The sequence below is a fragment of the Bombina bombina genome, chromosome 4 (assembly GCF_027579735.1).
Source record: "Bombina bombina isolate aBomBom1 chromosome 4, aBomBom1.pri, whole genome shotgun sequence".
Lineage (NCBI taxonomy): Eukaryota > Metazoa > Chordata > Amphibia > Anura > Bombinatoridae > Bombina > Bombina bombina.
Genome location: NC_069502.1, coordinates 1,112,722,221 through 1,112,749,353, shown reverse-complemented (window position 1 = coordinate 1,112,749,353; position 27,133 = coordinate 1,112,722,221). Strand labels below are relative to the sequence as shown.

Here is a 27,133-nt window from a genome sequence, read left to right as displayed (position 1 = left end):
CCCTAATCTGCCGACCGCAAAGCGCCGCCACCTACGTTATCCTTATGTACCCCTAATCTGCTGCCCCTAACACCGCCGACCCCTATATTATATTTATTAACCCCTAATCTGCCCCCCTCAACGTCGCCTCCACCTGCCTACACTTATTAACCCCTAATCTGCAGAGCGGACCGCACTACTACTATAATAAAGTTATTAACCCCTAATCCGCCTCACTAACCCTATAATAAATAGTATTAACCCCTAATCTGCCCTCCCTAACATCGCCGACACCTAACTTCAATTATTAACCCCTAATCTGCCGACCGGAGCTCACCGCTATTCTAATAAATGTATTAACCCCTAAAGCTAAGTCTAACCCTAACACTAACACCCCCCTAAATTAAATATAATTTTAATCTAACGAAATTAATTAACTCTTATTAAATAAAGTATTCCTATTTAAAGATAAATACTTACCTGTAAAATAAATCCTAATATAGCTACAATATAAATTATAATTATATTATAGCTATTTTAGGATTAATATTTATTTTACAGGTAACTTTGTATTTATTTTAACCAGGTACAATAGCTATTAAATAGTTAAGAACTATTTAATAGCTAAAATAGTTAAAATAATTACAAATTTACCTGTAAAATAAATCCTAACCTAAGTTACAATTAAACCTACCACTACACTATCAATAAATTAATTAAATAAAATACCTATAATTATCTACAATTAAACCTAACACTACACTATCAATAAATAAATTAAATACAATACCTACAAATAACTACAATGAAATAAACTATCTAAAGTACAAAAAATAAAAAAGAACTAAGTTACAAAAAATAAAAAAATATTTACAAACATAAGAAAAATATTACAACAATTTTAAACTAATTACACCTACTCTAAGCCCCCTAATAAAATAACAAAGCCCCCCAAAATAAAAAAATGCCCTACCCTATTCTAAATTACTAAAGTTCAAAGCTCTTTTACCTTACCAGCCCTGAACAGGGCCCTTTGCGGGGCATGCCCCAATTAGTTCAGCTCTTTTGCCTGTAAAAAAAAACATACAATACCCCCCCCCCCCAACATTACAACCCACCACCCACATACCCCTAATCTAACCAAAACCCCCCTTAAATAAACCTAACACTAAGCCCCTGAAGATCTTTCTACCTTATCTTCACCATACCAGGTTCACCGATCGATCCAGAAGAGCTCCTCCGATGTCCTGATCCAAGCCCAAGCGGGGGGCTGAAGAGGTCCATGATCCGGCTGAAGTCTTCATCCAAGCGGGGCAGAAGAGGTCTTCCATCCGATTGAAGTCTTCATCCAAGCCGGATCTTCTATGGTCATCCATCCGGAGCGGAGCGGCAGGATCCTGAAGACCTCCGACGCGGAACATCCATCCTGGCCGACGACTGAACGACGAATGACGGTTCCTTTAAATGACGTCATCCAAGATGGCGTCCCTCGAATTCAGATTGGCTGATAGGATTCTATCAGCCAATCGGAATTAAGGTAGGAATATTCTGATTGGCTGATGGAATCAGCCAATCAGAATCAAGTTCAATCCGATTGGCTGATCCGCCAATCAGAATATTCCTACCTTAATTCCGATTGGTTGATAGAATCCTATCAGCCAATCGGAATTCGAGGGACGCCATCTTGGATGACGTCATTTAAAGGAACCGTCATTCGTCGTTCAGTCGTCGGCCAGGATGGATGTTCCGCGTCGGAGGTCTTCAGGATCCTGCCGCTCCGCTCCGGATGGATGACCATAGAAGATCCCGCTTGGATGAAGACTTCAATCGGATGGAAGACCTCTTCTGCCCCGCTTGGATGAAGACTTCAGCCGGATCATGGACCTCTTCAGCTCCCGCTTGGATGATGACTTCAGCCGGATCATGGACCTCTTCAGCCCCCCGCTTGGGCTTGGATCAGGACATCGGAGGAGCTCTTCTGGATCGATCGGTGAACCTGGTATGGTGAAGATAAGGTAGGAAGATCTTCAGGGGCTTAGTGTTAGGTTTATTTAAGGGGGGTTTGGGTTAGATTAGGGGTATGTGGGTGGTGGGTTGTAATGTTGGGGGGGGGTATTGTAGGTTTTTTTTTACAGGCAAAAGAGCTGAACTTCTTGGGGCATGCCCCGCAAAGGGCCCTGTTCAGGGCTGGTAAGGTAAAAGAGCTTTGAACTTTAGTAATTTCGAATAGGGTAGGGCATTTTTTTTATTTTGGGGGGCTTTGTTATTTTATTAGGGGGCTTAGAGTAGGTGTAATTAGTTTAAAATTGTTGTAATATTTTTCTTATGTTTGTAAATATTTTTTTATTTTTTGTAACTTAGTTCTTTTTTATTTTTTGTACTTTAGATAGTTTATTTCATTGTAGTTATTTGTAGGTATTGTATTTAATTTATTTATTGATAGTGTAGTGTTAGGTTTAATTGTAGATAATTATAGGTATTTTATTTAATTAATTTATTGATAGTGTAGTGGTAGGTTTAATTGTAACTTAGGTTAGGATTTATTTTACAGGTAAATTTGTAATTATTTTAACTATTTTAGCTATTAAATAGTTCTTAACTATTTAATAGCTATTGTACCTGGTTAAAATAAATACAAAGTTACCTGTAAAATAAATATTAATCCTAAAATAGCTATAATATAATTATAATTTATATTGTAGCTATATTAGGATTTATTTTACAGGTAAGTATTTATCTTTAAATAGGAATAATTTATTTAATAAGAGTTAATTAATTTCGTTAGATTAAAATTATATTTAATTTAGGGGGGTGTTAGTGTTAGGGTTAGACTTAGCTTTAGGGGTTAATACATTTATTAGAATAGCGGTGAGCTCCAGTCGGCAGATTAGGGGTTAATAAGTGTAGGCAGGTGGAGGCGACGTTGTGGGGGGCAGATTAGGGGTTAATAAATATAATATAGGGGTCGGCGATGTTAGGGCAGCAGATTAGGGGTACATAGGGATAATGTAAGTAGCGGCGGTTTACGGAGCGGCAGATTAGGGGTTAATAATAATATGCAGGGGTCAGCGATAGCGGGGACGGCAGATTAGGGGTTAATAAGTGTAAGGTTAGGGGTGTTTAGACTCGGGGTACATGTTAGAGTGTTAGGTGCAGACGTAGGAAGTGTTAGGAGCTGAACGCGGCTTTTTTGCAGGTGTTAGGTTTTTTTTCAGCTCAAACAGCCCCATTGTTTTCTATGGGGGAATCGTGCACAAGCACGTTTTTGAGGCTGGCCGCTTGCGTAAGCAACTCTGGTATCGAGAGTTGAAGCTGCGTTAAAAATGCTCTACGCTCCTTTTTTGGAGCCTAACGCAGCCTTTATGTGGACTCTCAATACCAGAGTTATTTTTATGGTGCGGCCAGAAAAAAGCCGGCGTTAGCTACGCGGGTCCTTACCGACAAAACTCTAAATCTAGCCGTATCTGTAAGAGAAGAATAGCTCTGACCTCCCCAGTGTGCAGATTATTTCACAAGATAATAAAGCACTTTTTTAATGAATCAGAGTAACACAAATGCCTACAGCGTTTCTGAACCTAGGCTTCTGTGCCACCTCAGAGGCTTCTGCATGCTGGCGGTGAAACGGGAGTCATAGGTTCGCCAACATTGTCATATAACATCAGGATAATTAAAGGAATATGAAACACAACATGCTCAGATAGTGCATACAATTTTACAAACATTTCAATTTTACTTCTATGATCAAATTTAGTTCTCATGATATTCTTTGTTGAATACCTAGGTAGGTGGTGTGCACAAGTATGGAGAACTACAGACACATGCACACTCCTGAGCCTACCTAACTGCTTTTTAACAAATTATACCAAAAAAACAAAGTAAAATTGATAATATGGAATTTGTATATTTTATATGTTACTTCTTATTTGAAAGAAACAGTCGGGGATAAATATCCCTTTGATTACTACACTACTGAAATTAAAAATGCAATTACATACATTTGCAAAAATATTTTCCACGAGAGCTCGTTTCTATTGAGCCGCAATTGGGTTTCCGCAAGGATGCAAAATGAAAAAAATTATATCGAAAGCCATTACGCTTATTGACAGTTTCCAATGTTGTGTTTTCCATCACTACTGGCAGCTAGGGTCCCAAAAATGACACGTCTCATAGGAAATAGAAGACAAAAAGTGCAAATTTACATCTGGTTTCCATTGAACGTGCAAACAGGTAAAGCACTGTTGGAAGGTGTTGATAAGGTAGCAAACATTATGGCATACTAAACTATGTGTAAAAGAGGAGCAATAAGCTTTTTGAGGCCTCTTAAAGGGATAGGAAAGGCAAAATTAAACTTGCATGATTGCGACAGAGCATGTAATTTTAAGACACTTTTAATATTAACTTCTATTTTTAAATGTGCTTTGTTCTCTTGGTATCCCTTGTTGAAAAAGAATGCACACATATCCTACACTAGTGGGAGCTGCTGCTAATTGGTGCCTGCACACATTTGTCTTTTGTGATTGGCTGACTAGATGTTCATTTAGCTGCCAGTAATGCTGTTCCTTCAGCAAAGGATAACAAGAGAACAAAGCAAATTTGATAATAAAAGTAAATTGGAAAGTTGTTTAAAATTGTTTGATTTTTTTTAATTCATCATATTTATTAAAGAGATTTTCAGAAAAAAATAAAATACAACAAACATAGGGACAGAGTGCAATATGCTGTCTCAAATTACAAAGTATTATGTTCAAGAACTTGTCAACTACAAAGAAGTACACAATTTCAACAAGGTCAATATTAACGATATAGACTCAGATAGCGTCCCTGTAATATATTTGAAAAGTCTAGAACAAGAGAAAAGAAAAAAAAAAGAGTTGGAAAAAGAAACAGAAAGAGAAAAAGCGGAGTGCCGGTCATAATAGGAAGTAAAAAGAGTTGTTGCAGATTGGTAAATAAAGATGGTGGGGGAAGGGGGATGGGTTAATCTCCTGCTTGAGCCGAACTGTCTTGGATAGGTGTCTGTGCCATCTAGGGGCCTACTCTGTGACGCCCCAATAAAATGTGATATTACGGAACATATCTAGTCTATTGTGTTTATAGTAAAAGTATTCTTCTAGTGATAATAGTTCCTGTGTTCTCTCCTTCCATCCAGTTATAGTAATCATAGTGGATTTCCACTTTCTCGCTATCAGGGATTTTGCCCCATTTAAGCAGATTTGGAGAAAATGGTATGTTCTATCCAAATCATGAAAGAACATTTTGGGGTTTTTCTGTCCCTTTGAGATCTTAAAGTTTGCAAACAATGCAGACTTTTCTCTTTTTCATTTTATTTTGATATGCAATATTTAGTGCTTCCCCAGGCAGGTTATATTTCCATATGTACTTCATCTAAAAAAAATAATCCAGCACATAACTCCAATTAGACCTCTGTCTGGGGCAGCACTAAATATTACATAGAAAAATAAATTTAACAGTAAATTAAAACCAAAAACAAAATGTCTGATCTTAATTTAAAAAATGTCGTTGATTATTTATTCGGTGACCAAAATCACTTTACCAACACTGGAACTAACTACCGTGTCTTTCCCTCTCTAGCCAATCACAGGTAAGGAGTGAAGGCTCTAAATGTAACTTTTCTAATCTAAGGTAGGGTTACTATAGCAACAAACTTGTTAAATTGTGATTTTTGAGAAATCCAACGTCATATGGAAGAGATAACACATTGTTAACTTAAACATACATGAGAAGAATGACTACACGTAATGGGCAAAATATTTAAATAGAAACCTGGTACTATAATGGAGCCGCAAACTACTTTCAGCTTTCGGTAACATCGTAAGCTTAAGGCTCCATTTTTAATGACTCAATAGAAATGAGCCCTGAGATAGGTCATAGTAAAAACCAATCTTACCCATGACAATGATCTGTGTAATTATTAACAATACAATTTACCAAGCTCTGCGGTTTTCAGGACATTTAAATAGACATAATTTGATAATAATAATAATAATATGTACAAATTTTTAGTGCAATTTAATATTAAGGCCAGCATTTATCATCTGCCGGATGGACAGTGCTCGTTCACGCAAACCTGTCCGCCCGGGTTTGCAAAATGCGGGCCTGCGTATTGCATCAATACACTGCCCGTATTTAACATTACACAAGTGTTTGCTTGTGCGAGCAGGGGTTGTCAATCACCCAGGGTGTGATTTAATCCACCAGCTAATAGCTGGCATACTGGTTGGGAAGCTGCGGTCTGAGGAGCCTGCAGCGATTGGCCCCCAGAGCTGCATACGCAGCTTGATAAATGGGGGCATAAAATAATTTTTTTTTAACCCTTACATGATCACTTCTGTGCCGATTCTGAGAAAGATACAGACAAATAATTTCAATAGAAATAATATGGAGGCTGTTCATATGGATTGGAATCGCTCAGTAAATTAAGTCACCTGAGCATCCATACAAATGTTTTCAAGTAAAATATATACAAAAATACTGGAAAATAAAAAATATATATTTTAAGTTTCCGGAGTGGCAGCTGCATTTTAAAAGTCTCCTTTGACTTTGTGTTACAAATATGGCCCAGAAAGTAGGGACATTGCACATAAACTGCTCTGTGTATTACTGGCAGGCAAGGAGGTTAAAAAAACAAAATCACTGCCTAATGTGTTACTGGTAGTCATCAGGGTTGTTAAAACACTACTCTATGGGGTCTATTTATGTAGGTGCGGACAGACATGATTCGCTATAGCGAATTATGTCCGCCGCACATTGATTAATGCCGACACCATACGCATTTATCATTGCACCAGCAGTTCTTGTGAACTGCTGGTGCAATACCACCCCCTGCAGATTGGCCGCTAGCAGGGGGTGCCAATCAACCCGATCGTATTCGATCAGGCTGATTGCTGTTCGCCACCTCAGAGGTGGCGGACGAGTTACGGAGCAGCGGTCTTAGGACCACTGCTTCTTAACTTACACTTCAGTTGGAACTGAAGCGGAGAGGGTCGGAAGCAGCATCCGCTGCTTCATAAATAGACTCCTATGTGCGCTGCATGCAGACGCTGGGGCAACAGGGTACCATGGAGATGTAAAAATACAGTTCTATGTTTTCTACTGGCAGACTAAGGGGTCATAGCACTGCTGTAAGTGTGTTACTGGCAGCCAAATAATTAAAAATTAAAATAATTGATTAGTGTGTTACTGACAGCTAAAAAGATAAAGTCACTGTTCCCTTGTGAGTAATAAATATGTTGAGATGAAGCCTAGGGTAAATGTTTGGAAAGGAGCCACAGCAGGACCCTACAACCCGTGCCCAGTCACCTGCTCTATGAAGGACTGCTGTATGAAGGACTCTATGAAGGACTGCTGGGAAATAATAAAAAAGGCGGAAGGAATAATTATTTTAATGCTGGCTGACTGTACCCACCCAGACAAAATGAATGCAAGTGACATTCAGCAGGTTAAACAAAATACATATTTTATTGCACGTAAAACAGAAATCGGAGTTACCATTTAAAGCCAGTATTTTGATATCCTGTATTATTTTATATCAAAACAAAATATTTTAGATAGAATTGTCAAGAAAATGGTTCTTACCTCCTGTGGTTTTATTATTTCTTTGTCTATAGGGCACTGTGGCATTTCCTGGAGTTCTCTAGATGAAAAAAGTGAAAATAATTAAAAAAAGGATTATAGTATGGGATCTGTACATAAAGACCTTAACTATGGGATTAATCACAATCCTTCAGAAAAAAAACATAAATTATGCTTACCTGATAATTTAATTTCCATTGAGGGGAGGAGAGTCCACGGCTTCATTCATTACTATTCGGAATTAAGAAACTGGCCACCAGGAGGAGGCAAAGACACCCCAGCCAAAGGCTTAAATACCTCCCCACTTCCCTAATCCCCCAGTCATTCTGCAGAGGGAACCAGGAACAGTAGGAGAAATATCAAAGGTGCCAGAAGATGATTACATTTAGGTCGCCGCACGGAGATACGGGCAGGAGTCGTTGACTCTCCTCCCCTCGATGGAAATTAAATTATCAGGTAAGCATAATTTATGTTTTCCATCTAAAGGGGAAAAGAGTCCACGGCTTCATTCATTACTATTGGGAACATATACCCAAGCTCTAGAGGACACTGAATGAAACCAAGAGGGTAAAGGCGGACCCTAATCTGAGGGCACCACAGCCTGCAAAACCTTTCTCCCAAAAACCGCTTCCGCAGAAGCAAAAACGTCAAATTTGTAAAACTTTGTAAAAGTGTGTAAGGAGTACCAGGTAGCCGCCTTACAAATCTGCTCCATAGAGGCCTCATTCTTGAAGACCCAAGATGAAGCCACAGCTCTAGTTGAATGAGCCGTGATCCTCTGAGGAGGCTTATGTTCCGCTGTCTCATAAGCCAAGTGAATCAAGCTCCTCAACCAAAAATACAAAGAAGTAGCAGAGGCCCTATGCCCCTTGCGCTTCCCAGAATACACCACAAAAAGAGATGTAGACAGTCGGAAATCCTTTGTAGCCTGAAGATAGAATTTCAAGGCACGAACCACATCCAAGTTATGAAGTAACCTTTCCTTAGAAGAAGAAGGGTTAGGACACAAAGAAGGAACCACTATTTCCTGATTGATGTTACGGTTAGACACCACCTTAGGAAGAAACCCCAAACCAGTGCGAAGGACAGGCTTATCAGCATAAAACACCAGATAAGGATGGTCACTTTGCAAGGCAGCTAGCTCAGATACTCTGCCCGCCGATGCAATAGCCAACAGGAAGAGAACTTTCCAGGACAAAATCTTAATGTCAATGGAATGCATAGGTTCAAACGGAACCCTCTGCAAAACCTTAAGGACTAAGTTTAAGTTTCAAGGCGGAGCCGACTGTCGAAAGACAGGTCTGACTCTAGACAGAGCCTGAACAAAAGATTGGATGTCCGGGAGCTCAGCGAGTTTCCTCTGCAACAAAACTGATAATGCCGAAATCTGTCCCTTTAAGGAACTAGTGGCAAGACCTTTCTCCAAACCTTCTTGGAGAAAAGCCAGAATCCTGGATACCTTCACCTTGTGCCAAGGATATCCATGCTTCTCACACCAGGACAAGCAAGTCCTCTACACCTTATGGTAGATGCGACAAGTGACTGGCTTCCTTGCCTGAATTAGAGTATCAATCACACTTTCAGAAAAGCCTCTCTTGGCTAAGACTAGGCGTTCAATCTCCACGCAGTCAGCCTCAGAGAATCTAGATTTCTATGTTGAAAGAGACCCTGTGGTAGCAGATCCCTGCGTCAGGGTAATCTCCACGGCGGAGAGGAGAACATCCCCACCAGATCCGCAAACCACGTCCTCCATAGCCACGAAGGAGCAATCAGAATGGCAGAGGCCCGCTCCTGTTTGATGCGTGCCACTACTTGAGGTAGAAGTAGTAGCGGTGGAAAGATGTAAGCTAGGCTGAAACCCCAAGGAACCACTAAGGCATCTGTCAGCTCTGCCTGGTATCCCTGGACCTCGACCCGTATCGAGGCAGCTTGCAATTGAGTCTGGACGCCATGAGATCTATCTCCGGCGTTCCCCATCTGTGACAAATCTCTGCAAATACTTTGGGGTGAAGAGACCATTCCCCCGGATGGAAGGATTGTCTACTGAGAAAATCCGTTTCCCAGTTGTCCACACCTGGAATGTGAATCGCTAAAGGCGAGCAGTCGTAGGACTCCGCCCACTCCAGAATCTGAGACACCTCCCTCATCGCGAGGAAGCTGCTCGTACCCCCCTGATGGTTGATGTAAGCCACCAAGGTAATGTTGTCGGTCTGGAACCTGATGAAACTGACCGAGTCCTGAGAAGGCCATGCCTTCAGAGCATTGTAAATTGCTTGCAGCTCTAGGATGTTGATTGGAAGGAGAGACTCCTCCCTGGACCACTTTCCTTGTACCATTCTGGCACCCCAAACAGCTCCCCATCCTGTCAGACTGGCGTCCATGGTCACAATCTCACAGGACGGTCTCAAGAAGGATGTCCCCATGGACAGTTGCTCCGGATGGGTCCCCCAAGAGAGGGAGTTACAAATCCGAGCATCCATAGATATCAGCTGTGATCGATCTGAATGATCGCCGTTCCACTGTCTCAACATGCACAATTGAAGAGGTCTGAGATGGAACCTGGCGAATGGGATGACATCTATGCTTGACACCATGAGACCTATCACCTCCATACATTGAGCCATCGACGGGCTTGTGAAGGACTGAAGACATGTCGACGCAAGATTCCTGTGTTGCTGATCCGTGAGAAATATTTTCATGGACATAGAATTTATTATCGTACCCAGGAACTCTACCCTGTTGTTGGGAACCAGAGAACTCTTTCCTGAGTTGATCTTCCAACCGTGAGATTGGAGCAGAAGAAGAATAGCCCTCGAATGATCCTCTGCGAGGCTGAACGACGGATGTCATCAAGGTAAGGCGCCACCGCAATGCCCCTGGATCTGGCTACTGCAAGCAGCGCCCCCAGAATCTGTGAAGACTCTCTGGGCTGTCGCCAGACCAAAGGGAAGGGCCACAAACTGGAAGTGTTGGTCCAGAAACACAAATCTTAGGAACCTGAAGTGATCCCTGTGAATTGGCACATGAAGGTAAGTGTCCTTCAAATCTACAGTTGTCATAAACTGCCCCTCTTGAACTAGGGGCAGGATAGACCTGATGGTTTCCATTTTGAACGATGGAACACTCAGAAACTTGTTTAAACACTTTAGGTCCAGAATCGGACGGAACGTGCCCTCCTTCTTTGGAACCACAAAAAGGTTGGAATAGTACCCTAGACAACTCTCTGCTAGGGGTATGGTACGATAACCCCGAGAGAGGAGATATCTCTCACACACCTTAGAAAGGCCTCTCTCTCTTCTCTGGTCTTGACGACAGGTTTGACAGGAGGAATCTTCCCTCTGACGGATGGGATCTGAACCCTATCCTGTAGCCCTGAGAGACAACTTTTAGAACCCAGGGGTCCTGAACGTCCTGCAACCATTAGTCTGAGAATTTAGATAATCTGCCCCCTACGTGATCCGGAGACCGGTCAGGAGCCGCCCCTTCATGCCGATTTAGTCTCGGCAGGCTTCTTGCTCTGCTTAGACTTGTTCCAAGAATGAGCTGGTTTCCAAGATCCCTTGGACTGGTCCGCTTTCGCGGCAGGTTGCTGGCTCTGGGCCTTGTCCGCATGAAAGAGACGAAAAGTAGATCCATTGGGCTTAGCCTTCTTATCCTGCGGTAGGAAAGCTCCCTTGCCTCCCGTAACCGTGGATATGATCGAATCCAATCCTGGAACAGCCTCGACTTGGAGGTCATGTCCGCAGACCAAGATTTTAGGTTTTTCGGTTTTAGCGCGCAGGGCTCTGTGGCTGACACCTTAGCATTCAGGCGAATAATTTGCATATTGGCATCACAGATGAAAGAATTGGCAACCTTCAGCACCTTAATCTTCTCCTGTATCTCGTCGATGGAAGTCTCCCCTTCGACCATATCACACAGGGATTTGTGACGAAAGGCAAAGAATGACTGGGGGATGAGGGAAGTGGGGGAGGTATTTAAGCCTTTGGCTGGGGTGTCTTTGCCTCCTCCTGGTGGCCAGGTTCTTAATTCCCAATAGTAATGAATGAAGCCATGGACTCTCCTCCCCTTTAGATGGAAAATATAATTTATGTAAGAACTTACCTGATAAATTCATTTCTTCATATTGGCAAGAGTCCATGAGCTAGTGACATATGGGATATACAATAATACCAGGAGGGGCAAAGTTTCCCAAAACTCAAAATGCCTATAAATACACCCCTCACCACACCCACAATTCAGTTTAACGAATAGCCAAGCAGTGGGGTGATAAAGAAAGGAGTAGAAAGCATCAACAAAGGAAATTTGGAAATAATTGTGCTTTATACAAAAAATCATAACCACCATAAAAAGGTGGGCCTCATGGACTCTTGCCAATATGAAAGAAATTAATTTATCAGGTAAGTTCTTACATAAATTATGTTTTCTTTCATGTAATTGGCAAGAGTCCATGAGCTAGTGACATATGGGATATCAATACCCAATATGTGGATCTTCCACTCAAGAGTCACTAGAGAAGGAGGGAATAAAAATAAAAACAGCCATATTCCGCTGAAAAAATTAATCCACAACCCAAAAAAGTAAGTTTATTTTCATTTTTGAAAGAAAAAAACTTAAATCAAAAAGCAGAAGAATCAAACTGAAACAGCTGCCTGAAGAACTTTTCTACCAAAAACTGCTTCTGAAGAAGCAAATACATCAAATGGTAGAATTTAGTAAATGTATGCAAAGAGGACCAAGTTGCCTCTTTGCAAATCTGATCAACTGAAGCTTCAGTCTTAAAAGCCCACGAAGTGGAGACCGATCTAGTAGAATGAGCTGTAATTTTCTGAGGTGGGGCCTGGCCCGACTCCAAATAAGCTTGATGCATCAAAAGTTTCAACCAAGAAGCCAAGGAAATAGCAGAAACCTTCTGACCTTTCCTAGGACCAGAAAATAAAACAAATAGACTGGAAGTCTTCCTGAAATCTTTAGTAGCTTCCACATAATATTTCAAAGCTCTTACCACATCCAAAGAATGTAAGGATCTTTCCAAAGAATTCTTAGGATTAGGACATAAGGAAGGGACAACAATTTCTCTACTAATGTTGTTAGAATTCACAACCTTAGGTAAAAATTGAAAAGAAGTCTGCAAAACTGCCTTATCCTGATGAAAAATCAGAAAAGGAGACTCACAAGAAAGAGCAGATAGTTCAGAAACTCTTCTAGCAGAAGAGATAGCCAAAAGGAACAACACTTCCAAGAAAGTAGTTTAATGTCCAAATAATGCATAGGCTCAAATGGAGGAGCCTGTAAAGCCTTCAGAACCAAATTAAGACTCCAAGGAGGAGAAATTGATTTAATGAGAGGCTTAATACGAACTAAAGCCTGTACAAAACAGTGAATATCAGGAAGTATAGCAATCTTTCTGTGAAATAAAACAGAAAGAGCGAAGATTTGACCTTTCAAGGAACTTGCAGACAAACCCTTATCCAAACCATCCTGAAGGAACTGTAAAATTCTAGGAATTCTAAAAGAATGCCAGGAGAATTTATGAGAAGAACACCATGAAATGTAAGTCTTCCAAACTCTATAATAAATCTTTCTAGAGACAGATTTACGAGCTTGTAACATAGTATTAATCACTGAGTCAGAGAAACCTCTATGACTTAGAACTAAGCGTTCAATTTCCATACCTTCAAATTTAATGATTTGAGATCCTGATGGAAAAACGGACCTTGAGATAGTAGGTCCGGCCGTAACGGAAGTGGCCAAGGTGGGCAACTGGACATCCAAACCAGATCCACATACCAAAACCTGTGTGGCCATGCTGGAGCCATCAGCAACACAAAAGACTGTTCCATGATGATTTTGGAGATCACTCTTGGAAGGAGAACTAGAGGCGGGAAGATATAAGCAGGATGATAACACCAAGGAAGTGTCAGTGCATTCGCTGCTTCCGCCTGAACATCCATGGACCTGGACAGATATCTGGGAAGTTTCTTGTTTAGATGAGAGGCCATGAGATCTATCTATGGAAGACCCCACATCTGAACAATCTGAGAAAACACATCTGGATGGAGAGACCACTCCCCTGGATGTAAAGTCTGGTGGCTGAGATAATCCGCCTCCCAATTGTCTACACCTGGGATATGCACCGCAGAGATTAGACAGGAGCTGGATTCCGCCCAAGCAAGTATTCGAGATACTTCTTTCATAGCTTGGGGACTGTGAGTCCCACCCTGATGATTGACATAAGCCACAGTTGTGATATTGTCTGTCTGAAAACAAATGAACGGTTCTCTCTTTAGCAGAGGCCAAAACTGAAGAGCCCTGAGAATTGCACGGAGTTCTAAAATATTTATTGGAAATCTCGCCTCTTGAGCTTTCCAAACCCCTTGTGCTGTCAGAGATCACCAAACAGCTCCCCAACCTGAAAGACTCGCATCTGTTGAGATCACAGTCCAGGTTGGCCGAACAAAGAAATCCCCTTGAACCAAACGATGGTGATCTATCCACCACGTCAGAGATTGTCGTACATTGGGATTCAAGGATATTAATTGTGATATCTTTGTATAATCCCTGCACCATTGATTCAGCATGCAAAGCTGTAGAGGTCTCATGTGAAAACGAACAAAGGGGATTGCGTCCGATGCTGCAGTCATGAGACCTAAAACTTCCATGCACATAGCCACTGAAGGGAATGACTGAGACTGAAGGTGCCGGCAGGCTGCAACCAATTTTAAACGTCTCTTGTCTGTTAGAGACAGAGTCATGGACACTGAATCTATCTGGAAGGATAAAAAGGTGACCCTTGTCTGAGGAATCAAGAAACTTTTTGGTAAATTGATCCTCCAACCATGTTTCCGAAGAAACAACACTAGTTGATTCGTGTGAGATTCTGCAGTACTTAAAGACTGAGCTAGTACCAAGATATCATCCAAATAAGGAAACACCGCAATACCCTGTTCTCTGATTACATATAGTAGGGCACCCAGAACCTTTGAAAAGATTCTTGGAGCTGTTGCTAGGCCAAATGGAAGAGCAACAAATTGGTAATGCTTGTCTAGAAAAGAGAATCTCAGAAACTGATAGTGTTCTGGATGAATCGGAATATGAAGGTATGCATCCTGTAAGTCTATTGTGGACATATAATGTCCTTGCTGAACAAAAGGCAGAATAGTCCTTATAGTCACCATCTTGAAAGTTGGTACTCTTACATAACGATTCAAAATTTTTAGATTCAGAACTGGTCTGAATAAATTTTCTTTCTTTGGTACAATGAATAGGTTTGAATAAAACACCAAACCTTGTTCCTGAGGAGGAACTGGCATGATTACCCCTGAAGACTCCAGATCTGAAACACACTTCAGAAAAGCCTGAGCTTTTACTGGATTTACAGGGATACGTGAGAGAAAAAATCTGCTCACAGTAGGTCTTGCTTTGAATCCTATTCGATACCCCTGAGAGACAATGCTCTGAATCCAATGATTTTGGACAGATTTTATCCAAAAATCCTTGAAAAACCTTAATCTGCCCCCTACCAGCTGAGCTGGAATGAGGGCCGCACCTTCATGCGGACTTAGGGGCAGACTTTGATTTCCTAAATGGCTTGGATTTATTCCAATTAGAGGAAGGCTTCCAACTGGAAGCAGATTCCTTGGGAGGAGGATTGAGTTTTTGTTCCTTATTCTGACGAAAGGAACGAAAACGGTTAGAAGCCTTAGATTTACCCTTAGGTTTTTTTATCCTGAGGCAGAAAAACTCCTTTTCCTCCAGTGACAGTTGAAATAATAGAATCCAAATGAGAACCAAATAAATTATTACCTTGGAAAGAAAGAGATAGTAATCTAGATTTAGATGTCATATCAGCATTCCAAAAATCAGCCAAAGAAATAGCAGGTCTGAGAAGATGACCTGAATATAAATAGGCCTTCCTTAGATAGGATTCAAGCTTCCTATCTAAAGGATCCTTAAAGGAAGTACTATCTTCCATAGGAATAGTGGTACGTTTATCAAGAGTAGAACTAGCCCCATCAACTTTGGGGATTTTTTCCCAAAACTCTATAGATTTGCTGGTAAAGGATACCATTTTTTCAACCTTGAAGAAGGAATAAAAGAAGTACCTGGCTTATTCCATTCCCTAGAAATCATATCAGAAATAGCCTCAGGAATAGGAAAAAACCCCGGGGAAACCACAGGAGGTTTAAAAACAGCATTTAAACGTTTATTAGACTGAACGTCGATAGGACTGGTTACCTCAATATCCAAAGTAATTAACACTTCTTTTAATAAAGAACGCATATACTCTATTTTAAATAAATAAATAGATTTGTCAGTGTCAATGTCTGAGGAAGGATCTTCTGAATCAGATAGATCCTCATCAGAGGAGGATAAATTATTATGTTGCTGGTCATTTGAAATTTCATCAGCTAAATGAGAAGTTTTAAAAGACCTATTACATTTATTTGAAGGTGGAAATGCAGACAAAGCCTTCAGAAAAGAATCAGATATAAATTCTTTAAAATTTACAGGTATATCATGTACATTAGAAGTTGAAGGAACTGCAAATGGCAATGTACTATTACTGATGGAAACACTATCTGCATGTAAAAGTTTATCATGACAACTATTACAAATGACATTTGGTGGAATAATTTCTACACTTTTACAACAAATGCACTTAGCTTTGGTAGAACCGATGTCAGGCAGCAATGTTCCAGCAGAAACTTCTGAGGCAGGATCTGATTGGGACATATTGCTCAATGTAAGAGAAAAAACAACATATAAAGCAAAATTATCTATTTCCTTATATGACAGTTTCAGGAATGGGAAAAAAATGCAAAAGCATAGGCCTCTGATAGAGAAAAAAGCAAGAGGCAAACATCAATGGGGTATTGAAATAATGAAAAAATTTGGCGGCAAGTATGACGCACAACGTAACGTAAACTTTTTTGGTGCCAAAAATAACCGGAAATGACATACTTGCGTCACTAATGACGCCACCGTGTGAAAGGTCTCACGTATGACGCCGGAAATTACGAAGTTGCGTCATAAACGTCTTTTTCCGCGCCAAAAAAAAATTTCGCGCCAAGAATGACGCAATAAAGTTTAGCATTAGACGCACCAGTGGGCCTAATACCCGCAATAGCAAGAAAGTAGTCAATTGAAAAAAAGACTAAACCTCAGGTAAGAAATAAATTTCTTAAAATGTTTAAATTCCCCAAATATGAAACTGACAGTCTGCTGAAGGAAATACATGAACCTGACTCATGGCAAATATAAGTACAAAACATATATTTAGAAGTTTATATAAATGCATAAAGTGCCAAACCATAGCTGAGGTGTCTTAAGAAATAAAAAACATACTTACCAAAAGACACCCATCCACATATAGCAGATAGCCAAACCAGTACTAAAACAGTTATTAGTAGAGGTAATGGTAAATTGACAGTATATCGTCGATCTGAAAAGGGAGGTAGGAGATGAATCTCTACGACCGATAACAGAGAACCCATAAAATAGACCCCCGTTAGAGAAATCATCGTATTCAATAGGTGATACTCCCTTCACGTCCCTCTGACATTCGCTGTACTCTGAGAGGAATCGGGCTTCAACAATGCTGAGAAGCGCATAACAACGTAGAAATCTTAGCACAAACTTACTTCACTACCTCCATAGGAGGCAAAGTTTGTAAAACTGAATTGTGGGTGTGTTGAGGGGTGTATTTATAGGCATTTTGAGGTTTGGGAAACTTTGCCCCTCCTGGTAGGATTGTATATCCCATATGTCACTAGCTCATGGACTCTTGCCAATTACATGAAAGAAACAAAAACTTATCACTCGATATATTTACAAAATATCCCATAGACTTTATGGTGTTTTTCTCCTGAAAACCATTAGATAGATACATGTTTCTAAAGGATAGTTGCCAACTACTATATGTACTAAAATCATTATTAAAATTCATTTGAATAATATTACAAAATTATTAAATTGATTTTAAGTAATGACTTTCTTGTATTCCAAAACCCCTTTTTACATGCAGGAATTCAAGATTTCTGCCTGTTTTTTTTTCCTACTGTCCTCTTACATGCCATGTCACGACATCGCCTAGCAACCACGTTTGTTTAGCGCAGTCACTAACCTGTGCTAATACAGCCAGCGCTATGCATTGTAGGGCACGCTAAATCCTAGTTGGTTGTGTGCTGCTTCTGGTGTTGCATTATTCTCCCATTGGCTTGGCGCACTAATTTTCCTACGCATATCGTGATTTAAGACCACTTGTCTCTCTTGTTAGTGCCCTTGTATTAAATTACATTTTTGGTGTGCTATTTTATGTAATGCCTTTTGATTTACCAATTATTGTCTGAATTTTTAAACAGTTTCTGAACTATGATTCTGATACCTTTACTGCCTGTTAGTTTCTGACCTTTGGCTTGAATTTGACCTCTCTATTGGATTTTGATTTTTTTCAGTTCAGACATGCAAACCCTATATCTTCTTATTAATGCCAAACATAAATATTGTTAATATTGTAAGCTCTTCAGAGTATAATTATGCTTCTGTACCAATCTGTTTTGTCAAGTATAATTTCTGGATTTTAACACTATGATAAAGTGTAAATGTGCAGAACGATAAGGAATAAGGTGAAGTTCTGGCATTAATAGGAGTGAGGAGGTAAAAAACTTTTTATTGTCAAACGGTTTGACAATAAAAAGGGAGAAAAAAGTGTCCCCTAGCCAGCAACAACTCTTAACACTGATTACCTTACTCTTGGTGTTGATACCTCAGAAAAAGGTGAGTGGCCTTATCATAATAAAGCAAGATTAAACTTCTGGCACAGCTAATATAGCATGGTTATTACTAACAATGTCATTGCTTTTAGTCCTCTGTCTGCAGATCCCTTTAAAGCAGTTATTTTAACCCCTTACAGGTGCTAGTTGGTGACAGCAAATTCATACAGGTTGCCACCATCTTGGACCTTAGGTATAATATATAGTATACACTATGACGGAAATAGGGGAATGCACAGATTATTGGTGTCGGTATGTTTTTTGGCAGCTGTATTATTAATTTTCTAGATTAACATGCATGATAAAGAGTATAATCGTTACATTTTTTTTAGTAGCTTTATTGCTCTATAGTCTTTCAGAGGGATAGATAGGAATGTATTTATATATGTGTGGTGTATATCTATAGGTTTTAAAAATGTTTTTTTTTTTTTAAATAGAAAATAACCTGCTCTACAATGATAAATTACTTTTACTTGCCATGTACAATTAAGTCACATTTATGAGTAGTAAAACAACTTTATAATATACTTGTTTTATACTTTTATTCATAGAACTATGGAATACACATGAAAGAGAACAAATTATTGGAGAAAAAGTGGAGGGTACACCACCAATTCCAAGCACAGAAGCCTGGAGAAGAATTCCAGAATAGGAATCTCATCCAGGTTGAAAAACAAACTATCCTTCTGAGAAAAAAAGATAAGGGCAGCAGGAAGAACTACAATCCCCTAATTAGTATTGCGGTCAGAAACCACCTAGAAAAATGAAACCTAACTGGTACGGAGAACAACCTTATCTACAGACAAGATAAGGAACGCCTCACTGTAAAGTTGGAAAATCTAAAACTCCACGACTAAAAGAAATAGCCAACAAAAACAAAACATTCTCCCATAAAATATAAATATCAGCAGAATGGGAGCCTCAAAAAGCAAGAACCAGAATAGGGCTCCAGGGAGGAACAACAGGTTGAAACACAGGTCTGATACTTACCAGCACCTGCTGGATGTCCAGACAAAAGGGTAATCCTTTATATAACAGAACTGAAAGGGAAGAGATCAACCCTTATAAAGAACTATAGGACAAACCCTTCTCCGAACCCTCTTGGAAAAAAATCCCAGAGCCAAGGAAAACCTTGAGACATAATTTTAGAGACAGGAGCGCTAGAACTTATGATACTTCCGGCGAATCCCTGACTTGCTCACCTGGTCAGAGAGACAAAGTCCATATCTGAAAATTATGTCGTAGAGCAGACTAAACGTCCATCTCCACGGCGTCCACCTTAGAAGAATTAGAGCTTGATAAAGGAAAAGGACCATGAAGTAGAAGGTCCTTCTGCACCAGATCAGCTGACCAAGTCCTGACCAAATCGGAGAACATAGAATAAATAAGGTCTGCTCACGCTTGATGCAGGCTATGACCCTGGTATTGAGGAGAGAAGCCATGAAGTCGATCTTTAGAACCCCCACCTGAGGGTAAGATCGGAAAACACCTCAGAAAGAAGGGCCCCTACCCCTGGAAAAAGACACCTGTCTGATAAGACGGTCCGCCTTTCACTCTCGGGAAAGAGAGGAATAAAAGGGACAACCAAAAAAAAAAAAAAAAAAACACCCGCCCACTGAAGGATACAAGAGACTTCCCTCATCGTCAGTCCTAGATCTTTGAGGACTGATGAAAGCCACAGAAATTATGTTGACTAATTAGAAACTGAAAAAAATGGACAGATCTCAGATGAAGTCACGCTACTAGAGAATTGAGGATAACTCCCAGCTCCAGAATGTTCCTTAGAAAGAATACCAGAGATCTCAAGGAATCCCAAATAGTTTCCAAGCCTTAGAGGCTGGCATCGAAAAAAAATTCCCACAATGGCCTCAAGATTCACGTGTCTAGGAACAGTTGAACCTTACAGAGCCAGAAGGGAAGATTCTCACATGTGGTTGTCTAGACGACTAACCAAAACAGATCCAAAATAACACCGTTCCATTGACGGTGGAGAGGTCTCAAATGGAAAAAGGGCAAACGTAATAACATCTATGCAGGAATGGATGAGACCAATTACTTCCAAGTAACTGAAGGGAGAAACAAGCAGAGAGAAGAGGAAATTCTCCTGTTACAGTGAAGCACAATTTGCATCAAGTCAAAAACCACATAGACCAAAATAATAGTTTGAGCAAAACTGACTGGAGTTTAAAATGACATCAAATGTCAGCATAAAACACCTAAAGAACAGAAAATAAACCTAAACTAAAAGAACATATGATAGAGTCCTAAGAAATAATACGAAAAATATGATTGTACAAAGGACAACATACGTTGAAGCAGTCATTAGAAGGAAACCTTACTATAAGAAAAATTATAGACTGTATCCGTGTACCTCAAATATATGAGAATGAAAAGAAAAATATTAATGTTTCAAAACATTAAGAAATATATGCTTTGACATAGGACTAAAACATGATGAAACAGTCCTGGATAGAATATTTACGCACTATAAGAAAACCAAATACGTAAAATAAAGGTATTAGTGCCCACGATCCCTAAGAAAATAATGAATTTAGCAAAGAACCATACATGATGCCACAGGGATAAGCAAAAAAATCTCAACATGAGGAGGATTAAAATATTGAGTCTAGGCGCTCGTATTAAAAGTTGAAAGTGGCAGGGGGCATGGCCGGATGGCAGCCATGGCGTCCGGACACCTTTCCCTGGCTTCCCAAGTCAGGCAGAAAAAATAGGCCTGCTCATCAATACACCTTCAATTGCACAAGAAAGAGAAAACGGGTGGCCTTTCTACTACTGTGTATTGACTGAGAATTACTTTGCCCTATACCCAGTATCACCACATGTGCAGTATTGCCTCTGGTAATTAACCCGAGGTATACGTATACAGTGAAAATGGGAGAGCTTCTAGATGATTGGGAACGTCAGGCCTTACAGCTACTGGAAAATCACTTTAGTAACCTACAACTAAAGCTATATAAACTTCTCCCACAACTACTCCCACAAACCTCTGGCCACATTGTCACACCTATGAGGACATCCAAAATCCATGCAGGCCTGAGACGTTCACAGAGAACTGCGACTCTACAGAGAACATGATTATACCAGCGAGCCCATCTGATACCGGCCTAGAGAAGGAACCTATCTCAGCTTGGATTGTAAGTTCGCCGGAGCTTTGCACATTAGCCGAGGACCGACATGGTGGCTCAAAGGAGGTTAGAATGCCTACTGAGGTATCGACAGCTGACTCGGATATTGGGAAAAGTGCACATGACATCGATAGCAGCATTGAACATCAACCCAGGTTAGGGAATCACAATTACTGGTTCGGCTACCGTTGCAAAAAGTATATATGGAAAACGTACCTTATCTACTACAAGCATGGATAGTGAAAGTGTACACTTGGCCAGAAACATCAGCCTGGATGACCGCTGTCCAACTTTAGGAAAAATCCTAAAAACCGGTAGGGGATAGACTAGTCCACACGGTTTTGGGACATAATTAGCTATTATAATTTGCATCAAAGCTGCGAAACAATTTAATTCTCTATCAGAGCATTTTTGTTTTTTTCTCTTTTTGCTTTTGCATCGGCAGACGCCCTTGGTTTGCCTCGCTCTTTCATAATATGACTTCGCAAGAACATGCATATGACAAACAGTATGTAACTGTATTTTCTGAGTGATGTGGAAGAATGTGGAAGCCTGGAGGCTAAGGGTTAATGATAGATGTTTCTGTATACGATTGTTATAGTTTCAATCCAGTATAACCTTATATACATTAGTGCACTTGTTTACTCTTGTAATAATGTATTGTGAGACCTCACTCCGTCCGACTTAACCTACAGATGGTGGTTATGGATATTTCACAGTTAGCTTTTGAAAGATGGTTTGAGACCTCTCTATATATGTTTTACTATTTACTATAGGGTAGTGGAAGCTATGTAACGCTTAAGATATCCATCTCCACCTAGTTTCCACCCAGTTTCATGTTTCAGGCTGTCTACCAAACGAACTAATTATAGTTATTGTTGTTTGTAATTGCTCACTAAAGAACTGGTTAGCTCTAACTAATGTACTAGGCAAGCTTATTTTACTCCAGCACTATTTGGTCTTTGTTCTTTTTATTCCACTTGTATTTTATTGCACACTTTTGGCATACCTGAGGTTTTTTTTTCTACTATTATTTATTAACAGATCTTACAGATTTCTCTGTCCTGCTGTTTGCGGCCGAAATGGTAGAACAGACCATTCACCCCACCTAACACACATCCGTTACGCAGCAACCTAGTTGAGTAGCCATGTTTTCCCTGACATATATGTAAGATCAGTTAATGCCTACTTCCTTCTTCTCTTCATAAGGTTTGCCAATATACCATTTATATACCAGTTCATCATACCAATATTGAGGTTTAATTTTATAAGAAAAAGGAATCCTAAGCGCCCTCTATTATAGTGCTGATGTAAATGCATTCTTGTTCTGAGCCAATAGAGGTCTTACAACGTTTTATTATTACAGAGACAGACTCAATCTCACGATCCACTCAGAGATCATTCCTTTAGTTGCTATATTTTTCCCTCACAGTTAGTAACATATCCAAAACTAAGCCAAATCTCTACACACAATTATGCTCTACTACTATACTCTATAATCAATACTATTCTTTTGTGCTATTGGTTTTTGTATTTTTTTTTTATAGAGGTGATCCCAAATAAGGTTGGTTTATTTAATGCCTGATAGTTCTTGTTCTATATTTACGTTATAATAGTCTCATAAGTGACCCTTACTAATAGGTTTGATAAGAGTATCTACATCTTGCTAACTTTACAGACACTACCCTCCACCCCCATATAGTAGTCTGACACTTCTTGATTCTGTTCAGAGACTTACTTTGCGGTTTCTCTCATAAATACCGACATCTCACTATTTCTTTTCCCCTACTTTAATACACACATGTGGAATTTCCCCCTCACTTTATAATTGACCCACATGAGGTCGCCCATTATCAATGTGGCAAATTACCCCTCTTTATTACTTCGTTAATATTATCTGTTGAAAACTTTGTCCTCCTCCATTGCATAGTAAATTTCCAAACCACTGAGGCTCAAAAGTAGCCTCAATAATCTGAGTAAATTTTTTTACATGTAAAAAAAAAAGAAAAAAAAAAAGAGGATCATAATACAGCCAGTGAATACAGATTGTATTTAAGTCTATCTAGATGAAGCAAACCTCTAATACCCTGTAAAGTTTTACACCTACAACTCTTGTTAATGCCCACACTTCCTATTTGTATTTTTATATGCTCTTTTAGCGCATGTATGTAAAAATGCATATACTTATATATTATCTTCTATATATAAGAGCTGACATCAAACTTATCTGTGAGTATTTGCATATCCTCAATAAAAATATTAAAAAAAAAAAAAAAAAAATTAGTCTATATACATGAAAAGTGATAGAATGGAAATAAGCATGATAAAGTCCAAAGATCACTAAGACAGATCAGTATCTTACATAGGACACTGCGTAAAGATACCTACATTAGCCAAAATCTCCTCATTATGAGAAGGAGAATATTATTGGGCTTATTTACCTAAAATAGGTTAACATGAAGCATCCTAGTCACTAAGAAAAATAAATGTTATGTAGGACAGGACAAGATGTCACTGACATTAGCAGGATCATCTCATTAAAAGAGAGAGATTATAATATTGAGTCCCTCTACATAAGAAGGACAACAAAAAATTAAACATATAAGTGTCCTAAGATGTTACCGAGGAGAATACATGTCACAGAAATCAGCTCAAAAGGAGAGACATTATAAACAAAAACTAGGGAAACATGAAACTAAACATGTTAGAGTCCTGACCCAGATATTAGAAGAGATCACCTCCGTATGAGAGAGATCCCAATATTATGATGATATACAAGAACAAGAAAGAAAACATATTGTAGTCCCATGATCTCCGATGTCATAGATATAAGGAGAAATCACTTCAATATAAGGGAGATTACAACCTTGAATCCATATACCTAAAATCATTAAGACATATGTATAAAAACATAAATTATGCTTAACTGATAATTTCATTTCCATCTGTGGGAGGAAGGTCCACGGCTTCATTTATTACTTGTGGGAATTAAGAACCTGGCCACCAGGAGGAGGCAAAGACACCCCAGCCAAAGGTTTAAATAGCTCCCCCACTCCCCTTATCCCCCAGTCATTCTGCCAAGGGAACAAGGAACAGTAGGAGAAATATCAGGGTATAAATGGTGCCAGAAGAACAAAATTAAAATTAGGTCCGCCCACCGGAGAAACGGGCGGGAGCCGTGGACTCTCCTCCCACAGATGGAAATGAAATTATCAGGTAAGCATAATTTGTTTTCCATCTTCATGGAAGGAAAGTCCAAGGCTTCATTCATTACTTGTGGGAAACAAATACCCAAGCTCTAGAGGACACTGAATGAAAAAGTCGGGAGGGCAAAAGGAGGCGGACCCTAATCTGAGGGCACCACAGCCTGCAAAACCTTTCTCCCAAAAGCTGCTACCGCCGAAGCAAAGACATCAAATTTGTAAAATTTAGCATAAGTATGTGAGGAGGCCCAAGTTGCAACCTTACAAATCTGCTCCATAGAGGCCTCATTCTTAAAGGCCCATGAAGAGGCCACAGCCCTAGTAGAGTGAGCCGTAATCCTCTGAGGAGGCTTATGTCCCGCTGTCTCGTAGGCCAAGCGAAAAATGCTCCTCAACCAAAAAGATAGGGAAGTGGAAGAGGCCCTCTACCCCTTGCGCTTCCCAAATACACAACAAATAAAGATGAAGTCTGTCTGAATTATTTTGTGGTCTGAAGATAGAACTTCAAGGCTCGAACCACATCCAAATTATGAAGCAACCTTTCCTTTGAAGAAGAAGGGTTAGGACACAAGGAAGGAACTACTATCTCCTAATTGATGTTACGATTTGAAACAGCCTTGGGAAGAAAACCCAACCCAGTGAAAAGAACAACCTTATCAGAGTGAAAAACCAGGTAAGGAGGCTCACATTGCAAGGTCGCCAACTCAGACTCTGCGTGCCGATGCAATAGCCAGTAGGAATAGAACCTTCCAGGAAATAATCTTAATGTCAAGCGAATGCATAGGCTTAAACGGAGCCTTCTGTAAAATCTTAAGTACCAAGTTTAAGCTCCAAGGGGGAGCAGAATTTCTAAAAACAGGCCTGATCCTAGACAGAGCCTGGACAAAGAACTGAATATCAGGAAGCTCTGCAAGCTTCTTGTGTAACAGTACAGATAAAGTCGAAATCTGTCCTTTTAAAGGAACTGGCGGCAAGTCCCTTCTCCAACCCATCCTGGAGGAAGGACAGGATCCTGGATACCCTAACATTATGCCACAGATATCCACGTTCCTCACACCAGGACAAGTAGGTCCTCCACACCTTATGATAGATGCGATGAGTAAACGGTTTCCTGGCTTGAATGAGAGTATCAATCACTCTCTCAGAAAAACCTCTCTTGGCTAGGACTAAGTGATCAATCTCCACGCAGTCAGCCTCAGAGAATTGAGATTTTGATGTAGAAAGGGACTCTGAACCAGCAAATTCCTGCGACAAGGTAACCTCCATGGAGGAGACGATGACATCCCCACCAGATCCGCAAACCACATCCTCCACGGCCACGGCGGAGCAATCAGAATAGCCGAAGCTTGCTCCTGCTTGATGCTGGCCACTACTCGAGGTAGAAGTGGCAATGATGGAAAAATGTAGACTAGGTTGAAGTCCCAAGGCACCGCTAAGGCATCTATCAGCTCTGCCTAGGGATCCCTGGACCGCGACCTGTATCTGGGTAGCTTAAAGTTGAGTCTGGACCCATGAGATCTATCTCCGGCGTCCCACATCTGTTGCAGATCTCCACAAACACCTTGGGATGGAGAGACCATTCCCACGGATAAAACGATTGTCTGCTGAGAAAATCCGCTTCCCAGTTGTCCACACCCGGAATGTGGATCGCTAATAGCGAACAGTTGTGGGTCTCTGCCCATTCCAAAATCCTAAATACTTCCCTCATGGCTAGGGAGCTTCTCATTCCCCCTGATGGTTGATGTAAGCCAAGGAGGTAATGTTGTCCAACTGGAATCTGATGAATCGGGACGACCCCAGGAGGGGCCAAGCCCTCAGAGCATTGATGATCACTCAAAGTTCCATAATATTGATTGGGAGAAGCGACTCCTCTCGAGTCCACCTGTCCTGTGCCTTCCTGGCACCCCAAACAGCTCCCCATCCTGACAGACTTGCATCCGTGGTCACAATCTCCCAGGATGGTCTCAAGAAGCAAGTCCCCTGGGACAGTTGGCCCAGACAGATCCACCAAGAGAGGGATTCCCTCATTCGGATATCTAGAGAGATCTGTTGGGATAGATCTGAGTGATCATCGTTCCATTGTCTCAACATGCACAACTGAAGAGGTCTGAGATGGAACCTGGAGTATGGAATGACATCTATGCTGGATACCAAGAGCCCAATCACCTCCATACACCGGGCCACAAATGGCCTTGAGGAGGTCTGAAGGGCAAGACAGCTGGATGCAATCTTGCAACGTCTCTGATCTGTCAGAAATATCTTCATGGATATGGAATCTATTATCATGCCCAGGAATTCCACTATGTTGCTGGGAACCAGGGAACTCTTTCCTACATTTATCCATGAGATCAAAGGAAGGAAAAAGAGCCCTCGAATGGTCCTCTGCAAGACTGCAGGACGGAGCCTGGACCAGGATCTTGTCCAGATAAGGTGCCAC

At 40.4% G+C, this 27,133-nt stretch overlaps 1 protein-coding gene across 6 annotated transcripts in view; it reads right to left on the bottom strand.

Moving 5' to 3' along the window:
* TRAF5 (TNF receptor associated factor 5) overlaps positions 1-27,133 on the bottom strand; it is a 319,757-nt gene that overhangs the window by 160,438 nt on the left and 132,186 nt on the right. For all 6 annotated transcript variants that reach the window (XM_053712398.1, XM_053712400.1, XM_053712397.1 and 3 more), the window contains one exon: positions 7,576-7,633. In XM_053712398.1, coding sequence (XP_053568373.1) covers positions 7,576-7,633 — 58 coding nt within the window. The remainder of the gene's footprint in view (positions 1-7,575; positions 7,634-27,133) is intronic.